Below are 20109 nucleotides of genomic sequence, written 5' to 3'. Positions count from 1 at the left end.
TAAGATTATAATAGCAGAATCTACCTGGAAAAAGAGTCACAGAATCTGAGACACTAAGGTCAAATCCAGAGCCATGAATAACTAAGGAAACTATATTTATAAACTTCCTGATTATATGCTAAAAGTATTTTCTTTTACACATTTTCTCAAATGTTTCAAATCTCACTTTAAGACATCTTTCCAGCTGTAGAGCTCTTCTAGTTTTCTATAACTTTTAAGTGATCTCCACCTCTCCCCCTCCTCATAGAATTTTGTCTTATAAATACAATAAATTTTGGTCTACAGGACATAGTATTATGAATAACTCATACTGTATTAACTATCCTCATCCAAAATTGGAAACTTCTACTGAATTCTTAGCAGAAAAGTAATAGCATCCTTAGAAACCAATACTTGTCTTCTTACACATGACCTTCAAGTAGAAAATTCAATTTTTATAGTGAACTGGTTGACCAACAACCCGTGTATTTGCAATAGATTAAGCTTTTGAAAATGGAAATATTAGTGCTATATGACTTACCAAATATTCTTCAGTGCCATAGAGAGAAACAAATTGCTCATCATCCTCTAATTCTCTAGCTGCACCAAAATCTGTGAGTTTGTACACAGATTGTCCATCTTCCCCTATGACACGCATGATATTTCCTGGTTTGATATCACGGTGCACTATACCATTTTCTCGGAGGTGATTCATTCCACCCACTTCAGTAATAAACATGAAACAAAGGAAATCATCATGTGGGTAGGTTATCTATGTGTACATGTATGTCTCAATTTAGTTGACAAAATACATTCATGTTCAAACTTAAGTTTTTCTACAAATTGATTCAGTAATTATACTCAAAATAACACAGTCTTTCTATACAGACATATACACATATGTATAAAAATCTTATTTCAACTATAAAAGTTTTAGAATAAGAACCAATAAGGATCAATAAAAATCACTGGGGGTGTGGCTCAAGTGGTAAGGCACTACCAAGCACATGGCCCTGAGTTCAATCCCTAGTACTGCTAGATGGAAAAAGAATACTGGCCCACTTGTGAAATAAAGCATTTTTCACAGATTGATTTTCCTGACTCATCAGGATTAAGCAAGTTAAACAGCTAATTTTTGGAAGGGAAGGGGATTTTTAATATCAAATCAAATTTTTATAATATTTTATAATACAAGTAGAATGATCATGAAGCCTTTTTTTGGCTATGTATATAAACGTGGAAAATGTACAAATAAAGATATTCAAAAGCATGCCACTCTCTCACCATGGTTTTATACTTGCTAAGTCAGGAAAAAGTATAAAACTTAGGGAAGAAAATTCCCCAAAAGGTAAGACTTAATACATCAAACGGTAAAGAAGTAACAGAATATAGAAAAAGTGGCAGACTTTTATCTGTAAAACAGTGTTTCTCATATGCTTAGTAACATTCCAAAAAGCCCATTTTCTTTTCTTTTTACTGTTAAAGGCAAAAGTGGCTACAAGCTAAAATTAAGCTATTGATTGATGGTCAGTGATGCCAACTGTAAGCCTGAAGCATCTGTCCCATAGCTGACAGAGATGAATATACAAATGGAACACATGGAAGTTTAGAGGTTTCAATGTATAATCATTAAATGTACTATGTACTTAATATCTATAATTCTCTTTAAGCAGGTTTTACTGTTTCTTATTTTAATCTTACCTAAACTGCCTTCACTCTGCTTTAACATCAAATTTAAAAATTCCCATTACTTGGCACCAAAAAACATAAGGCATTTTGGGATAAATGGATTAAAATCTGGTTAATACTTGGGTGTTCAAAACTATAGTATTCTAATGAGAGAAAGAAGTCAAATTTAAGATGTTTCCAACGGCCTCTGTCCTGGTACTAATGTACTCCTACATTCAAGGTTCCTAATTTATAATATAATACAACAACATTGTGTATGATTTCTGATTCTATAGATCATCAAAAGACATTTCAGTGTTCATTTTGCTCTCTTGAATCACTTGGTTCAGGGAAGTCCAGTCATGTCATGAGAGTAACTTTATGGAGTGTCCTTACCTTCAGGGGGACACTAAAGGAATCCTTCTATTACGTGACTCATGCTAGAAACAGGTGTGGCCACAGTCAAGCCATCCCATGACTGCATGCTGGATACCATTTTGCCTACATTGTGTACCCTCAAACAAGAGCAATCTAGATACAGTCCTTCTATACTACTAGCACAGAATGCTAGGATAATACATTTCTACTGGTTTTACACATTCTTACTGTTAAACTACTAATACACATATGGACTTTTTTATTTTTTTAAACACACAGGTGCATCAAGAATTTCGAACCTGTTCATAGTCTGGACTTCTTATTTTAGCCAGGAAGAATAATTGACAGTACACATAAGAGCTCTCTGACATGAAAAAGGGTATCAATGTATGTGAAGTAATGCACCTTCTGAAATCTGGTGAACATAATGTAACCCTTTTATTAATTACAATAAAAATATATGAAAAAATAGTAAAGATAAAAAAAATTCCCATTACTTTAGTCTTTTTTTGAAATGAAGTCTTCATTTTTTAGATGGGCTCCTGCCTAGACTATAGTCTTATTTTGTGTTTTCTGCCATAGCTATCAGCATTAACTATCAGGTACAAAATCTTCTTTTGAAATGGAAATAGTTTCTTGCCTGGGCTGGACTTACAATCTCCCAATATTAACTAGTTCCTTCGTAGCTAGAATGACAGTAGCTAGAATGACGGACTTTTGTCACCATGCCCAGCTATTTGTTGAGAAGGAGCTCTCAATTATTTTTCTGCCAGGGCTAGTCTCAAACCATGATCTTCCCAATTTCAGACTCCTAAGAAGCTAAAATTACAGGAATGAGCCACAGCCTTTAGCTATGGTTTTCTTAAAGTGTATAATCAGTAATGTTTAGTATAGACAGAGTACTACAACTATTACCAAGATTTTCAAAAACTTCTAGCAAGCCCCAAATAAAAGCCTCATTTCTACTGTGCTCAAAAAGCAGCCTATTCCATTAACAGCCAATTCCCAACTCAATCTACCACTACTAAACCATCTTTCTTTTCCTTCCTTCCTTCCTTCCTTCCTTTCTCCCTCCCTCCCCCCCCTCTTTCCTTTTTTGAAGCAGAGCTTGAATTCAGGGGCTGGGTGCTGCTCCTGAGCCTTTTCACTCCAGGCTAGCACTGTCTCACTTTGAGCTACAGGTCCACTTTGGGTTTTCTGTGGTTAATTGGAGATTCAGACTTTCCTGACACAGTTGGCTTTGGACCATGATCCTCAAATTCTCAGCCTCCTGAGTAGCTAGGATTACAGGTGTGAGCAATCAGCACCTCACTTCATTACTCTTCCTTCTGTCTCTATGGATTCATTTTGAACATTTCACATACATTATGCAATATTGTACTTAGTAAAATATTTTGAAAAATGAATATACATTTTACCATAGCACTACTTAATTTTCATGCATGAATAATATTCCACTGATAACATCACAGTTTTAGCTACCCATCAAATGATGGACATTTATGTTGTTTCCAATTTTGTTTGTGTGTATGAGCTCAACCTGGTGCTTAAACATAGGGCCCGGCACTGTCCCTGAGCTCTTTTGCTCAAGGCATTTTCTCTACAACTTGAGACACAGCTCTGCTTTCAGCTTTTGGTAGTTAATTGTAGATAAGTCAGACTTTCCTACTTGGGTTGACTTCTAACTGCAATCCTCTGATCTCAGCTCCTAAACAGCTGAGTTTACAGGCATGAGGCACAAGTGCCTAGGTAGGCATTTCTGACAATTATGCTGCTATGAACACTGATCTTTACAGGAGAACTGCTGGATCATGTGCTAATTCCATAAACATGACGTTTTGAGTGAGACATTAAAATATATAATGGGATATATACTCTATATTATATAGATTGATATGTATCTGTGACATACAAACCTTCAGCTTAATTTTAATTATGTTCTAAAATCGATGTGCCAGTGATTGCATATAGAGATTCCCTTCTTGAATACTTGTTAAACATGACTTATGAAATATGTTAAAAAAATTTCCTTATATGTGACTTTCATTCTATGAGATGACTTTTCATTTGTCTCTTAAAGTACAAAAGTTTTTAATGTTGATGAAGTATGATTTATCTAATTTTTTTTGTATTCATGCTTTCGGTATTATATCTAAAAAAGCATTACTAAAGGTTTTTTGTTTTTGTTTTAAATGTAATAAATTTATTTTTGTATTCTATCATTAAATCATATATATGTATTCATAAAAATTAAAAAAACATACCCACATCTCGTAAAACAATTAAAAATTCTGATTCTGGAAGTCCATAGGCATTAGACGGCTCCTCTAAAACAGTGTATAAACTTCCACATGGACAAAATTCCATAACGAGCACTTTATGTCTTGTTGTTGTCTGAAAAGAGAAGTCACTGTTTGGAAATCAATATTTTAAAAAAATTGGGTTATATGTCGTACTTAATCTGATTTCATTTATATGTAGGATTTACTACCATGATGAAGGTGCTTAGAATTGTACCATATATAATTTTATGGTGCACTGTAGCTCAAAGTGGTAGAGCACTAGCCTTAAACAAAAAGCTCAGAGACAGTACCCCACAACTGACAAAAAAAAAGTTAAACATGAATACTAGATTTTATGATTCATTAAGAGTTCTAAGTCAAGTGCCCCTGGCTCAAGAGGAGATTAGAAGGCTCCTGGTTCAAAGTCAGCTAGGAGAGAAAAGTCTACAAAGATGTTAGGCTAGAAGAGTGACTTGCATGATACAGTGCCCAGCCATGCTGAGCAAGCACTAAATCCTGAGTTCAAGCCTCAGATCCTAGAAATTTTTTGTTTATAAAATCTAGTTGTGGGGTACTGTCTCTGAGCTTTTTGTTCAAGGCTAGTGCTCTACCACTTTGAGCTATAGTGCACTTCCAATTTTCTGGTGATCAATTGAAGGTAAGAGTTTCACAGACTTTCCTGCCAGGTTGGCTTCGAATCATGATCCTCAGACCTCAGCCTCCTGAGTAGTGGGGATTACAGGCATGAGCTACCACTACCGGACTCATCTTTGTTATCCTTTCTTCATTTTATAATTTTCTCTATACACATTCCCAAACAATTTTTCTTTTTCTTTTTTTAATTAATTAATTAATTAATTTATTTTTTGCCAGTCCTGGGCCTGAGCTCAAGGCCTGAGCACTGTCCTTGGACTTTCTCAAGGCTAGAGCTCTACCACTTGAGCCTCAGCACCACTTCCGGCTTTTTTCTATGTATGTGGTACCGAGGAATCGAACCCAGGTCTTCATGCATGCTAGGCAAGCACTTTAACCACTAGGCAAAACTACTGGCCCCCCCCAAACAATTTTCTGTTTTGAATATCTCTACTATCCAGTAGTAGTTGAAAAAAATAAACAACTGTTAAGAGAAAAACTTGCTGCTTTTAAGTGAAGAAATAATGTATGTTCACTGTTGAAAAATTTAGAAAATATACACAATTCTGTTACCTAGGGATAATTAGATTAACATTTTGGTGTATTTTCTTTTCGTCTTTTTTCCTATGAATCAGATCTATTATTGAGACAGAATTGTATATCAAGATCATACTACATAAATATATTTAGTCCTAATTTCTTATATAGTACTCTATATAAGTATGGTCATTTTTAAATATCTCCTCATATTACTGCTTAACTGTGTAGCAAAGAACTAACTTTATATTAAGTCTTGCTTTTGCCATCTCCCAACTCCTGGGGGCTTTAGCGAATGGATAATGGACCAATACAATTTATTATGGGGAGTTTGGTGCACACTGCACCACTTCTGACCTCCAGAGGAACTGGAGAAAGGGACTAAGGATTAAAGATCAGCCATGTAGACAGTAATAATTGCATAAAACACAGCAAAGTCTTGGGCAGTCCTTCTAGGTTGGCAATATTCTGTGTCTCGTCCCACTTTAATTACATGAGAGTAATATGTTCTTGTTTGGAACCCTATGTGGCTGTCCTAACCTGTATCTTTTGCTATAATAAAACTAACTGGTAGAGTACTTGCCTTACATTATGGTACTGTGCACAAAACCTCTAAGGATAGTACTATTCTGGGTTCTGTAAATCCTATTACATTCTAGTCATCTGGCAAATGTGAGTGCTCTGGGGATGTGGGGGATCTGTGGATAGCTGGTCTACATTGACAATAGCCCTGGGGACTCCTGAACTTGAGGCAGGAAGCCTTTACAGAGATTATCTTCACAGTGTGTCCAAGTCCTTTGCACCCTGGAGTCAGAAGTCTTGAGCTGGATTTGTGTTGTGCTCAAGATATCTGCTAGGCTATTGATCAGAAAAATAGAAGGCTAGAGTTCAATACCTACTGCTGGGTAGTGGGGAGGGGGAAATCTCAGACAGACTTGGAAGTCTAGAGTCAATATGCTTTTTAACTTGTGTTTAGTTAGCTCTGGGTAAGTAGATATCACACATCTCGTTTTCTCAACATTTTAATGATTCTTTATTATAAACAACATACCGATGAATATCTATATATACAAACTACAGTTTGTACTAGATTTGTTTCTAGAAAATAATTACTAAAAGATGAAACCACTAAAATAATGAATATAAACTACCAAACTGATTTCCCAAAGAGGCAATTTTTAGTGCTTAAAAAGAATCTTAAAAAAAGGGGGCCGGGAGTTTGGCCTAGTGGTAGAGTGCTCGAATATCATGCACGAAGACCCGGGTTCGATTCCTCGGTACCACATACAGAGAAAAAAAGGCAGAAATGGTGCTGAGGCTCAAGTGGTAGGGCTCTGGCCATGAGAAAGCCCAAAGACAGTGCTCAGGCCCTGAGCTCAAGCCCAGAACTAGCAAAAAAAAAAAAAAAAAGAATCTAAAAGAATTAGATTTTTATTTCCACTATTTCTAGATTATTTCTACTATTTCTAGATATTTCCTAAATATATCTTTACTTTTGCTACTTTTCCTAAAAACCAATGCTACTCTCCCTAACGAGACTCTGTATAGTGCTCTCTAGATCACTAGGATTTTTTATAAAGGCTCCATTATATTAACTTTCTTTGTTCATCTTATAATCACATGAGTTTAACTTTAGCCTTTCCTTGTGTTAGAAATAAAATAGGTTACCAAATTCCTCATCCTCTATATTCTTAAATTATCTGGTTATTTTGGAGATTGGTTTTATGATACTTTATGTCTATTGCTATTTTGATTCAAGAGTCCTTAGGGGGCCAGGAGTTTGGCCTAGCGGTTAAAGTGCTTGCCTAGCATGCACGAAGACCCAGGTTCGATTCCTTGGTACCATATACATAGAAAAAAAGCCGGAAGTGATGCTGAGGCTCAAGTGGTAGAGCCTTGAGAAAGTCCAAGGACAGTGCTCAGGCCCTGAGCTCAAGCCCAGGACTGGCCAAAAAAAAAAAGAGCCCTGATGGGAATTAATGCACCATTTATCTGTAACCCTTCTATTAATTACAATAAAAAATATAAAAAAAATTTATAAAGACATAAAAAAAAAAGAGTCCTTAGGGACAGATAATTTGGTTGTGTGAGCCATATCTGCCAGCTTTCTTTAAAAATTTTATTTTATTTTATTTTTTGCTAATAGCTAGCACTCTACCACTTGAGCTACACCTCACTTTAGCTTTTGGTGATTAATTGGAGGCAAGAGTCTCACAGTCCTTTCTGCCTGGGCTGGCTTTGATCTGCAAGTCTCAGATCTCAGCCTACTGTGTAGCTAGGGTTATAGGAGTGAACCACAATGCCCAGCTTTCTAATCTATTTTTTAATATGAAATCATTATCTTCTGAATCATAAGTACAATAAATATAATAAGATTAACTAAAGCTTGGTTACTTACCTCTTCTTCAATAGCAAATAATTTGACAATATTTTTGTGATTGAGCTTTTTTAGCACTTCAAATTCTCTCATTTGAACATCCACTGGACGAAGGAAGCTTATGTTATTAAATACTTTGATAGCAAATAAATCACCAGTTTTCTAAAAGAAAAAGAACAGAAAGTCACCAAAGCTAGCTATCATAATTCATAGTTCCTATAGTAGAATGTCAGGCATCCCAAGAGTTTGGCCTAGTGGTAGAGGGCTTGCCTAGCATGCATGACGACCTGGGTTCAATTCCTCAGTACCACATACATAGAAAAGCCAGAAGTGGCGTTGTAGTTTATGTGGTAGAGAGCTAGCTTTGAGGAAAAAGCTAAAAGGACAGTACTCAGGTCCTGAGTTCAAGTTCCATAACTAAAAAAACAAAACAAACGAAGAACAGAAATACTACAACCTCTCTGTATATCACCTTCCTAATAACAATACAATTTTTTTTTAAATCTGTGTATTTTGGAATCTTCAAAAGGCTATTTTCTTCAATAAGGTGAATAAAACACATTATGGCCTAATAGTGGCAAAGATAGTCATTAGATGTCAGAAGATAAAAGCTCAACGTTTCAAAGGTTCAAATGTCTTCTTAATAAGAAATTGAAAGTGAAACCTCTTAAACCTCTTGTTAATGTAATTAACTTTTCAGAACTATTTCTTGGCTTGTGTACATGTATAGTCTCTCTCTCTCTCTCTCTCTCTCTCTCTCTCTCTCTCTCTCTCTCTCTCTCTCTCTCTCTCTCTCTCCCTCTCTCTCATGCACACACGCATGCACCTGGGGTGGGGGTATGAAGGACAGAAGGAGAGAGGAGAGTCAGGGTTGGAGAAATGAGGTTCAAGTGTATTTCCTGGTCATATCACACTGCTTCCCTGAGAAATTTCATGCAACTCTATTAAATGCTTGGGGAAGGTTGATCTTTTAACGACCACATCTGAAAGGCTAAAGGCATCTTACTGACACAGTCTGTTCACTCTCTTATATTCTACTGAAGGAGACACACACGGCATTAAAATGTTTAGCTGTGGCTGGCACAGTGTCACTGGTAAAAATATACACATACATTTCAAGTACCATCATCTTTGCATGTTCTTCAACCTAATCTTACTCTAAAATTCTCTTTGAAACAGACTTCATCTCAATTGCTCAAATCAGGAAGCATCTTCCTGGGGGTCAGTCCAGATTCTTTTGAGGTCAGCCATCACCTCCTTCTACCCCCCATTTATCCCAGGTCAAACTTCCCAGGAGCAAATGGAAAGACCATTCTTTTGGGGAATTAAGCATGCCCTGCTTGATGATATTTTATGGCTCTGAGTATAGTTTTGTACAAAATAGACTTCACCACTGTCAGTCATCATTCTTCCTTTGCTTCAGTTTTTCTTAAAACTATTTAACTGTCAGGGCCAGGAGTTTGGCTTAGTAGTAGAATGTTTGCCTAGCATGCATGAGGACCTGGGTTCAATTCCTTGGTACCACATACATAGAAAAGAGCTGGAAGTGGTGCTGTGGTTCAAGTGGTAGAGCTCTAGCCTTGAGAAAAGCCCAATGACAGTGCTCAGGCCTAGTTCAAGCCTCAGGACTGGCAAAAAAAAAAAAAATAGATAAAATAAAAATTTAAAAAACTATTTAACTGTTTATAATTCCTCCTCTCAAAATCACCATTCCCATCTAGTCACACCAAGTATACAGAGATATACATTCCTTTCACAGGAAAATGACTACGGACTGTTTTTAGTTAATATAAAACAATGACAAGAAGGGCCAGGTGTGTGGTCTAGTGGTAGATGCTTGCCTAACATGCATGAAAGCTCTGGGTTTGATTCCTGGGTATCAAATACACAGAAAAAGCTCAAGTAGTAGAGTGCTAGCCTTGAGAAAACTCAAGGACAGTGCCCAAGCTCTGAGTTTAAGCCCCAGAACTGGCAAACAAACAAAAAAAGACAAAAATAATTTAAAGTTCAACTATGCTGTTTTTCCATTTATTCAGCTGAGATAAAGACACTGCCAAACCTGTATGTCACCTAACCAAGAGTTTATTTTCCTTAAGGACACTAGCTTCAAACTTATCCTGAAATAAGGAGATTCCTAAGACAGGAATAACACAAGAAAAATAATATAATGTTACAACGTAGCCACTGGGCTCAAAGCCAGTAGTCCCAAATTTTTGTAGTCCATCATAGCTCTGAGCTTCCTGGCACACATGTGGTAACGTACCATTTTTCTTTCACTTACCTGCACAGCCATCCATCATTCACTGTTACTAGGTCAGAGAATATATAAAAAGCATTTGGATATCTGCACATACTATTTACACATATGTGCAGATCAGCATATCCTTTCCACAGCTCTTACAGTAAACTTCACCATGGCTATCACTCATGTGTACACACATACCCCCCACACAATAGTAACTAAAAATAATGCTAAGAGAGAACACATTGAATAACATGTACTACATTTAAGGAATGGGGTATTCTGAATACTAACATTACAGGGGTAATCCTTTAAATAGTCAAGGGAAAGGAGAATTGGTTTTAGTATCGTCCTAATTACTTGAAATTGATGTCACTAAGAACAAATGTGGTTTCCTAAAATACATCACTGAGAAGACACAGAAAGACACTAATCTGGGTCTTAGCAACTTTTAAAATAACTTTGTATACTACTTCACAAATCTTTCATTTAGATTTGAAAACTCTTTTTTATTTGAAATTCTTACTTTAGATTTACACGCTATACTGTAATTAGTGTACCTTTGTTTCTTTGATGAATTTCAGGTTGTCATGTAGGGTAGGCTAGTTTATACTCACTCACTTACCTAAAGCTGTCCACGTGACACTTGCGATTCATTCTGTGTGCCATAGAAGCTGTTTATAACCATGGTCTTTCCTTCAGGAAACAGCCCTTCCCCTATACTTCTTGTCTAACTATCACTGACGGAACTGACTGATAATCTCAAAGTGACATGAAAGGAGGAAAAAATCCTCCCTAGATTTTAATCATCTACAGCCCCCCATTTCTGAAAATAATTTAGAAGGATTCAATCAGTTAAAACAAATTCATAGTATTGAAAGCACTAGTGAGTACCTGCATTAAAAGGATTAAGTCTATTTTCCCAGCTTAAAACAACAACAACCAAAAAAAACAGGCCAGAAGTTTTAATTATCTTTTAATTTCTTCATTTTAAATTACTCTCATCCTTCAATTTTTTTTTTATTGTTGGGATAATGTAGAGAGGGGTTACAGTTACATTTGTCATCCTTCAATTTAGACTAGACAAAAATCTTTTGAGTTCTTGAAGAACTTTTTGGATTATCCCTTTTACTTCCTTTTCTACAACCAAAAGTTCGGAACACCTCCCAGGTTTCTAATCCCCGGCTCTTTGTTGAGGATCTCTTTATTCCAATCTACTTTGTGTGATACCACACAAACCCAAGGAATAGCAAACCATTATAGTGCGATAACTCACTAATATTAAGGAGGGAAATAATTAAATGGCACAATAGTAAAGTTCCCCAGTTCTGCTGTACCCCCTCCCCCTGACCTGGTTTTTTTTTTTTTTTTTTTTTTTTTTTTGCCAGTCCTGGAGATTGAACTCAGGGCCTAGGTGCTTTCCCTGAGCCTCTGTGTACTCAAGGATAATGCTCTACCACTGAGCCATAGTACCACTTCTGGCCTTTACTGAGTAGTTTATTGGAGATAAGAGTCTCAGGGACTTTCCTGCCTGGGCCAGCTTCCAACTGAGATCCTCAGATCTCAGCCTCCTGAGTAGCTAGGATTACAGGCATGAGCCACCAGTGCCCAGTTCTAATCTCTTTTAAATTAACTTCTTTTTCTCCCCCTCCATTCTATAACTGTGTCACTATTAGGTAAATGTTTTCTCCGACCTTAGCTAAATTCTAAATCGCCACAAAAATTATCACACATTTCTTTAGACAAAGGATTCAAAATAACTAAGTCAATCCATTCAAAGTAACTAAGTCAATCCTTTTACTATACATGTACAGAAGAAAATAATACTGAAAGGAAAACTTAAGTCTTCACTGTGCTTACCTTATGTCTTCCACGAAAGACATTTGCAGTAGCTCCTTGGCCCAAGATATCAGATAAAAGCCACAGATGATTAGAAGTGCTCTGCATCTCTGCTTAGTCAGTCAATAGTCTTGTTCCACACTAGCAAAAAAAAAAAAAAAAAAAAAAAATATTTGCATGTATCTTTTAGGGAATGATACAATTAAAAACAAATGTTAACTGTTTTTAATCTCACACAAGACTGTCCTAATTATTTGCTGCTATACTGAAGTGTAAAAATGTCCAATGTAAAAAAACCTAACTTTTCAGCAAAAACAAAATATGTATACTTATTTATTTTTTTGTTGGTTGTGCGGCTTGAACTCAGGGCCTGGGTACTGTTCCTGAGGTCTTTTCTCAAGGCTTGCTATCTACCACTTTGAGCCACAGTTCCACTTCTACTTTTTTTTTTTTGCCAGTCCTGGGCCTTGAACTCAGGGCCTGAGCACTGTCCTTAGGCTTTCTCAAGGCAGGAGCTCTACTACTTGAGCTACAGCACCATTTCTGACTTTTTCTATGATATGTGGTACCGAGAAACTGAACCTGGGTCTTCATGCATGCTAGGCAAGCACTCTACCACTAGGCCAAACTCCCAGCCCCCACTTCTACTTTTAGAGAGGTTAACTGGAGACAAAGAGTCTCATAGGGATTTTTCTGCCTGGGCTGGCTTTCAACTGAGATCCTCAGATCTCAGCCTTCTGATAGCTAGGATTATAGGCATGAGCAACAGGCAAAAGGCTACTTTCCAGCAATATTACAGGCTAATACGTTGTGTGGGTGCTGAAAAAAAAAAACCCCAATAAGCCAATGTCATATTTTCAACTTAACTAAATCATAGGAATCAAAGAAATGTCCATTTTCCTACTTTGGTCACTGACAAAGAGTGATGGTTACTTAGCTACTTGAAATGCTTTGAAAAATTAGTCAATGACAACTTGCTTTTTTTTGAAACAGCATTTCACTATGTAACCTAGGCAAGCCTTGAATTTGCAACTCTCCTGTCTCAGCTTCCCATGTGCTAAGAAACACATTACATATAAAACTTTTTAAATTAAAGTAGAACTGCAGGGCCCTGTAATCTTAGTCACTCTGGAGGCTGAGACCTGCCTGAGGATTGTGGTACAAAGCTAGCTTGGACAAGAAAAATACATGAGACTATTATTTTCTAATAACCACCAAAAAAAAAAAAAAAAGGAAGTAGAGTTATGGCTCAAGTTGCGGAATGCTAGCCTTGAGCAAAAAAGCTTTGGTATAGAGCCTAGACCTTGAGTTCAAGCCCCAGGATCTGCACAATCAACCTATCAATGAATCAATCCATCAAACCAAAAGAAAAGTAGACCTTCAATTCTCCCTTAAGCCTGCTACAATGTCAGATCACAACATAAGTTAAGCTTAGAACAGAACTCACTGTAAGCTAGAACAGAACACAGTTTGCTGGACTGAATATTCCATGTTGAAATAAAGAATTCCAAGACAGAACATGTACAATATGAAATATGTTGGGAACATGTAGAATGGCCAGCAATATAAAATTTCAAAAATCTCTGTATACAAACGTATCTTTACATAATTTTACCACCCATTTAATTTAACCTAGATATTTTATATACATCAATTAGCTGGAAATATGCAATAAAAATTCAATTCCTTTACACCAATAAGGAACACACATTTTCCCATTTATTGCATTCCACTCGAGGCAATAGCTCAAATATCTCAAGGGAATCTGCCTCAATAAATGGAACTTTGCCTTTGCCGCTAAGAGGCAAACAGCATCATTATGTACTTGGGTGTATCTAAAGAGGACTATAAAACCCAATTATCAGCCAAGACATCTGCTTTCTTTGGATGCTACCATTAAAGCATGGCTCCAAAACAGTGACCAGGGGAAATGTCTTTTTGAAACTATCAGTAACTACCACAACAGCACGCTAAAACATGACTCAGCACACCCACCAGGTGCTCACTGTGTAAATCTTAATTTTTGACAAGCCATGATAGGTAGGCACTCAACAAGTATATTAGTGGTGATACGGTCTAAGTCCACTTCCTCTTACCTGCCAAAACGAAAGTTACAAGGGATGAAAACAGGTTTGGTGACAAGGCCTACGGACAAAGTTCCAGGATTTCAAAACTCAACCACAATGACAATCATCTACAGATACTACAGTAGAGGTTCCAGCGAAGGGTGGGGAAGTCAGTTTGGGGTTATACATTTGAATTATTAGGGAGAATTTGTTGGGCGGCTCGCGACTAAGAGTGGGTTAGAAAATTCAGCCACATATAATGAGGAGTAGGGAATTTGCATGTTGTGTCTTAAAAAAGAAACGTCACATCACGGAGCCCGGGGAGGAACGTCTTGGTAATTATCTGAGAAATCGGTCCATTTAAAAACTCTGCATCGGGTCAATGCTCGGAAAGGGGGTGTGGGGTGGGGGCATGTCCGACTCCACCGGGAAAGGCCCCCTGCCCCCGCTCCGGGGGGCAGGCCCCGACCCGACCCGTCACCCGCCCCGGCTGGTCCCCCGCGTACCCACCGAGGTCGCGGGACCCGACAGGGCCCGGGGTCCGGGTGAGAGAGCCGGCTGGGAGCTGGAGGGGACAGGGCCCCGAGACTTCACAGCCGCTCCAGGCGCCGCAGGCCGAGGGAGGCGGGGTGCGGGCAGAGCTCGGCCTCAGGTCAGCGAGGGGTTTGTCAGGTCGCCCACCCGGCCCCTGATCTGACTCAGCATCCCACCTTCCCACCAGAGCAACCGGGCGCCGTAGGCCGCAGCGCCGGAGCCCGGGCGGCCTCGGTCTCTCCGCCTGCGCTCACCCCACTTACCCAGCGCAGGTCTCGCCGCGCTACCGCCAGCGGGCTCCGGCGGCCTTCCAGCGCCCCCGGGCTACTTCCGGCTTCGCCAGCCCTGGCCCGGGGCCACGTGACCGACGGCCTGCGCGCGTGCGCACACTCGCTGGTCGCGCGGGAGTCCGAGAGCACAGGTCTGGCCTCCGCCGCGGCACGGGAGCTTCTCCGGGCCGAAGTGGGACGGACCCGCCTCACTCCTCAGCCCGGTGCAGCTCGGGAGCACGGACGGTGCTGCGAGCGTCAGCCACAACCTCGCAACTGCGAATCCCGCCCAGTGCGGGAGCCCCGGCTGGGCGGGTGGGGAACTAGTGATGGCAAACGTCCTCACTAAACCCACGTAGGCACAAGGCTGGACGCGGGAGACTGCGGAGGGAACTGTCACCCCAGCGGGATACCACGCTTGGCTGCCATGGAGCCAGGTTGTCCACTCGCAAGTCGGAGTGAAACTCTTAATCTGCTGACCTCATTTCCTCCTTCTTCCTAAAGTGGCAATGAACTTCAGTGCGACTTCAGCAACTTAAGAACTAAAAGCAGGTTCTGCTCAAAAGCAGCTGTCCTTAGGAACGGGTCCTTCCCACACGTCAGCACGCAGGGGAGGGGAAGGCTGGGCGGTGGATGGCCCACGTGGTTCCAGAACCGTCACACAGCGAACAGGGGGAAACCACCGTAGAGTGGCATAGGTCTGGGGTTGTTATCTCGGCCTGTAACTGGTTATGAGCCCATCTTCTCTCTCTAGGCTTGTGTGCGTTGTGTGTTTATCAATTTCACAATGGAGCTTAAAAAAATTCCACTCCAATGAGTTCTTACAAAGGAAATTAATTTATTAGAATTTTAAGCCTTTGAGATGAAATCATTTTAACAACAAATCTCTTCATCGCTTACAATTTTAACAGTTTCAGTTACTGAATAACAAGAGAGAAGCCTGTCAAAAGTTTCTCCTCATAGTAAAACTCCCAGATCCAAGTTGTGGGAGGAAATGTGGCTGAGCCCAAGAACTTACCACATAAATGATTAAAACGTCACACAGTACTTTCTAAAAAGGTCAAGCCACTTGTGAAACAACATTAGCATTAAGATTTAAATTAATTTTTAGGCACAGGACTAAAGCAGGTACCATAAAACCCTGTGGTTCCATGGTCAAGCCACCCAAGTTCCTAAGTCTTGCCTTTGTTATCCCATCGGTAACAAGTGAGAGTCAGCCCTGGGACAAGTTACTTGGGCATTTGCTTTCTGAAATAAGGTAATTAATGATGGGATAGTTTCCTGATTGTGATTGGTGCTTGGGGAAACATCAAGGAACAAAGATGAGAATCAATATACATGATATATAACATGAAAATCAATTTTTATTTACACACTGATTTCCATGTCCTGACTTCGCAGCCCTAAACACACATGATTTTACTGAAGGGTCTTAAGGACCTAGGGGAAACGTGTTTTATTTTTCTACATATGGAGTTAATAGCATACAAACTAGTATCAAAGACTCAATGTGCTAACTACTGTAATAAGTTCATGTGTAACCCATTGAATTCTTAATGAGTTATGAGGTAGCTACCATTATTTCCCCCACTTAAGAGAGACAAACTAAGGCAGGATGAAGTTATTCAATGTACTAAATATTCTAAAACCAGTTACTGGCATAACTACTTAATGTGGGTGGGCAGGCCATAGTCTATAAACTTTACTGTCCAATGCCATGAATGAGAATACTTTCAGTAATTTCTACTATTGCAATAGTGGAAACTTATCTTTCCCAAGATACAGGGGAACTAAGCAAAGAAATACCAAATTTTCACTTACCTATTCTTAAAAACACTTTAAGTATAATATACATTGACAGATCTACTTTTATAGTTAGCTATGAATTTAGTTTAATACCTTTATTCCATGACGTAAGGAAAATATCTAAGTCTCTTCTGGAATAAAACCCAGAAAGACTCAATTTACAAATTTAGTATAAAATTGTAGGAATCTTACAGGCCACTGAAGCTTACCATCAAAACCACTAGACAACACATTGGCCAAAGGTAAAAAACAAAACAAAACATAAAAATAAAAAATTTTCCCTTTTCTTTATGGTGCTAGGGATTAATTAGGTACTCAAGCAAGAGCCCACCAAGTCACAACCCAAATCCCATTAAAGACTTAATTGGACTTAAAATTTTTTTTTAATTTAAATGTTTGTAGTTATTCTGCTGTTCAGTTTTGTCCTATGTCTCTCTTCCAGTGCTACTACTGATACTATTATGTTTCCTCTTGCTCTTGTTAGTAGCTATGGATAAACATGAGGAAAGGCAGGGGAAGTATTTTATAGTAAATAAGTAGTAGCTGATTATTTACAAATATCATAAACATATAGGTACATTGTACTCTTAAGTACATCTAATGACAGAAAAACATGATTATTTTTACTTCTATAAACACATTCTAATGTATTTTAAAGAGGACTTGTTTAGCAGATAATCTTTTAGGAGTATATTAAATAAGGCATCCGCCCCCTAATTTGGAAACCTTTAAATTGGAAATCAGAGAGATTAAGATGAGAAAATAAGACTAGAATGTTTATAATAATTCCAGAAAAGACTTGGTAGCTTTCACTACATAAAATTTATTTTTATATAAAAAATGTATTAACACCCTCACCTACTTTTAGATCAGTTAATTTATGAGCCCATTCTTGTAGAATACACATTGGGATTGAAACAGTTTAAAGAAACGTAATAGCTATCTACAAAACTTTGTGATTGTTATATTCATCCCATATCTATGTGTTTGCACATATAAAAAGAAACTGAAAATTTTCAAGCTTTATATTGAGCAATTTTTTTCCCCTAAAAAAGTACACTGTCATCCATTGGTATGTTCTTTATAAAGGACATCAGTTTCAAATAAAGGAAAAGCCAACAACTAAGGTATTAGGATAAGATAACTCTGCTGTGTCTTAACAGCATTTTTATATAAAACAATTTGAGCTGGCATGCAAGCAACTTTTGTTGTTGTCACATACCTGTATTTAGGGAAAATTACACCCATCTTACATAAAAATCTCAATACATATACTGCAATAAGCTTAGAACAATGTTAAAAAAACAAACGACCAGTATGAATGGTACATAAAACTACTTTTTTATAATTAACTGGAATTCCTGATCATGAAGTAGGCACGGGGAAATCCAGTCTTTAGGGCTTTGCTCTCTGGAAGAACACCTGTAAATAGAGGATCACAGCAATTAATTCAAACGTCAGAAAATATTGCTCTCGTGTAAAAAAAATGACTCTAAGTTTTTAAACATACTCTTTACTTCTTACATACAAAAAATTGACATTAATTGGGAAAGTGGTAAATACACAGTATTACCTCTGTGGTAGATCCAAGTGGTTAGAGGAAATGTTCTATTAGCAACTATTTACTGATTGGCACTATAAAATTAATACTGGGAAATTACATTTTGAGGAACAAATATCAGAACAGTAGTTCATATCTTTCAGAAATTTATTTATCTGGCCGGGAGTTTGGCCTAGTGGTTAAAGTGCTTGCCTAGCATGCATGAAGACCCGGGTTCAATTCCTTGGTACCATATACATAGAAAAAAGCTGGAAGTGGTGCTGAGGCTCAAGTGGTAGAGCTCTAGCCTTGAGAAAGTCCAAGGACATTGCTCAGGCCCTGAGCTCAAGCCCAGGACTGGCAAAAAAAAAAAAAAAAAAGAAATTTATTTATTTGGTGATTATAAGGTACTTCTACTTCAGTACCTGAGACTGTAAGAGTAGGCTACAGGATATACTAGCTATTGGGCAAGTATTGCACACTTGCCATCTACAGTGAGGGACATGTTAAGTGATTACTAAAAATAGTAAACAATGGACAGTGAACTCACTGTAGACAAGGATCGTATTTGTCATTATAACTCCAATGCTTATGAGATCTGACATTCATCTGAATGATAATCTAGCTGCATGGAAAAGCTGAGTAGGGTGGTTTGTGCCTATGATCTCCTTGCTGAGGAGCCTGGAGCAGGAAAACCAGTTTCAGACCAGGCTGGGCTACATAAAGATGTTGTGTCTAAACAAACAAACATCACAGAGACAATAGTAATTATATGAGCAAATAAAAACTTTATAAGGAACCATGATTAAGGTAAGCTGGAAGAATAAACATAATTCAAAAACAAGGACTACTACAAACAGAAATTCTGAGGAACACAAAGAATAGCAAAGATAGTTTTGGCAAGTGAAATCAGATGTAATCTAAGATTAGAACATGAAGAATACAAAAGTGAAAAACAAAACAAAAAACTATGATACTGGGCTAGAGTTTGGCTTAGTGGCAAAGTGCTTGCCTAGTATGCACGAAAACTTGGGTTCAATTTTTCTGTACCACATACTCAGAAAAAAGCCCAAAGTGGTGCTGTGGTTCAAGTTGTAGAGCAGTAGCCTTGAGGAAAAAGTGCAAGGACAGTGTTCAGGCCCTGAGTTCATACCCCAGGACTGGCACACGTGCGCGCACGTGTACACGTATACACACACACACACACACACACCATGATGCTGTTAAATTGTGAAAATGCTGAAAGATCAGGCTAGCTAAAACAATTAAGAGAGGGCCAGAAGTTTGGCCTAGTGGTAAAGTGCTTGCCTAGCATGCATGAAGACCCAGGTTCAATCCCTTGGTACCACATACATAGAAAAAAAGCCAGAAGTGATGCTGAGGCTCAAGTGGTAGAGCTCTGGTCTTGAGAAAGTCCATCCAAGGACAGTGCTCAGGCCCTGAGCTCAAGCCCAGGACTGGCAAAAAAAAAAAAAAAAAAAAAGGTAAGAGAAAGTCAACGTGAGGACCAGTGAAGTCCATCCAAAAATAGGTAAAGGGTCTGCCAGACTGAGATCCACCAAGTCTGAAGGGAGAAGGGAACAGAAAAAAATGAACCTCATTTGTCCCAACTATAAGAATAACACAGGAGAGAAAGGATACGTGAGTGCAATCATATTTAATATGCATATGCGAAAATGGAAATGCATAACTTGAGGGGATGGGTATGGTTGGGAAAACTGGAGGTATGCCATTGATCCAGATATATTTATAGACTGATTTGCTAAATTGAAACCTCTTTGTACAATTAAAGATAATGAAAATTTTAAAAAATGCTGTTAACACCAAGATACCACAATCAGCCACAATCAGCTAATATAATATCATTAGAGACAAGCCCAGCTTCTGGCTTTAGGGAGCTGACTATATGCTGAGCAGATGAATATATAAATTGGGAGTGTAAGCCTTTTATATACCTAA

General features: G+C 38.3%; 2 protein-coding genes across 6 annotated transcripts in view; both read right to left on the bottom strand.

The window, feature by feature from the left end:
• Tbk1 (TANK binding kinase 1) overlaps positions 1 to 14883 on the bottom strand; it is a 46560-nt gene extending 31677 nt beyond the window's left edge. For 2 of the 5 annotated variants that reach the window (XM_090327976.1, XM_090327969.1), the window contains exons 1-5: positions 14799 to 14883; positions 11957 to 12076; positions 7876 to 8016; positions 4290 to 4419; positions 521 to 702 (exon numbers count right to left, since the gene is read on the bottom strand). In XM_090327976.1, coding sequence (XP_090184102.1) covers positions 521 to 702; positions 4290 to 4419; positions 7876 to 8016; positions 11957 to 12043 — 540 coding nt within the window. In that variant the 5' untranslated portion in view covers positions 12044 to 12076; positions 14799 to 14883. Of the gene's footprint in view, positions 1 to 520; positions 703 to 4289; positions 4436 to 7875; positions 8017 to 11956; positions 12077 to 13930; positions 13949 to 14511; positions 14605 to 14798 lie in introns of those variants that run through there. The other 3 variants (XM_090327973.1, XM_090327974.1, XM_090327982.1) reach the window with 3 other exon arrangements.
• A 2534-nt stretch (positions 14884 to 17417) lies between these two features.
• Positions 17418 to 20109, bottom strand: part of Xpot (exportin for tRNA) — a 43678-nt gene continuing 40986 nt past the window's right edge. Inside the window, exon 25 of the mRNA XM_090327965.1 lies at positions 17418 to 18032. Within this exon, the coding sequence (XP_090184091.1) occupies positions 18006 to 18032 (27 nt within the window). The 3' untranslated portion in view covers positions 17418 to 18005. The remainder of the gene's footprint in view (positions 18033 to 20109) is intronic.

This window comes from Megascapheus bottae, chromosome 2 (genome assembly GCF_031878675.1).
Source record: "Megascapheus bottae isolate mThoBot1 chromosome 2, mThoBot2.hap1, whole genome shotgun sequence".
NCBI lineage: Eukaryota > Metazoa > Chordata > Mammalia > Rodentia > Geomyidae > Megascapheus > Megascapheus bottae.
This window is presented reverse-complemented; position numbering and strand designations above follow the sequence as displayed.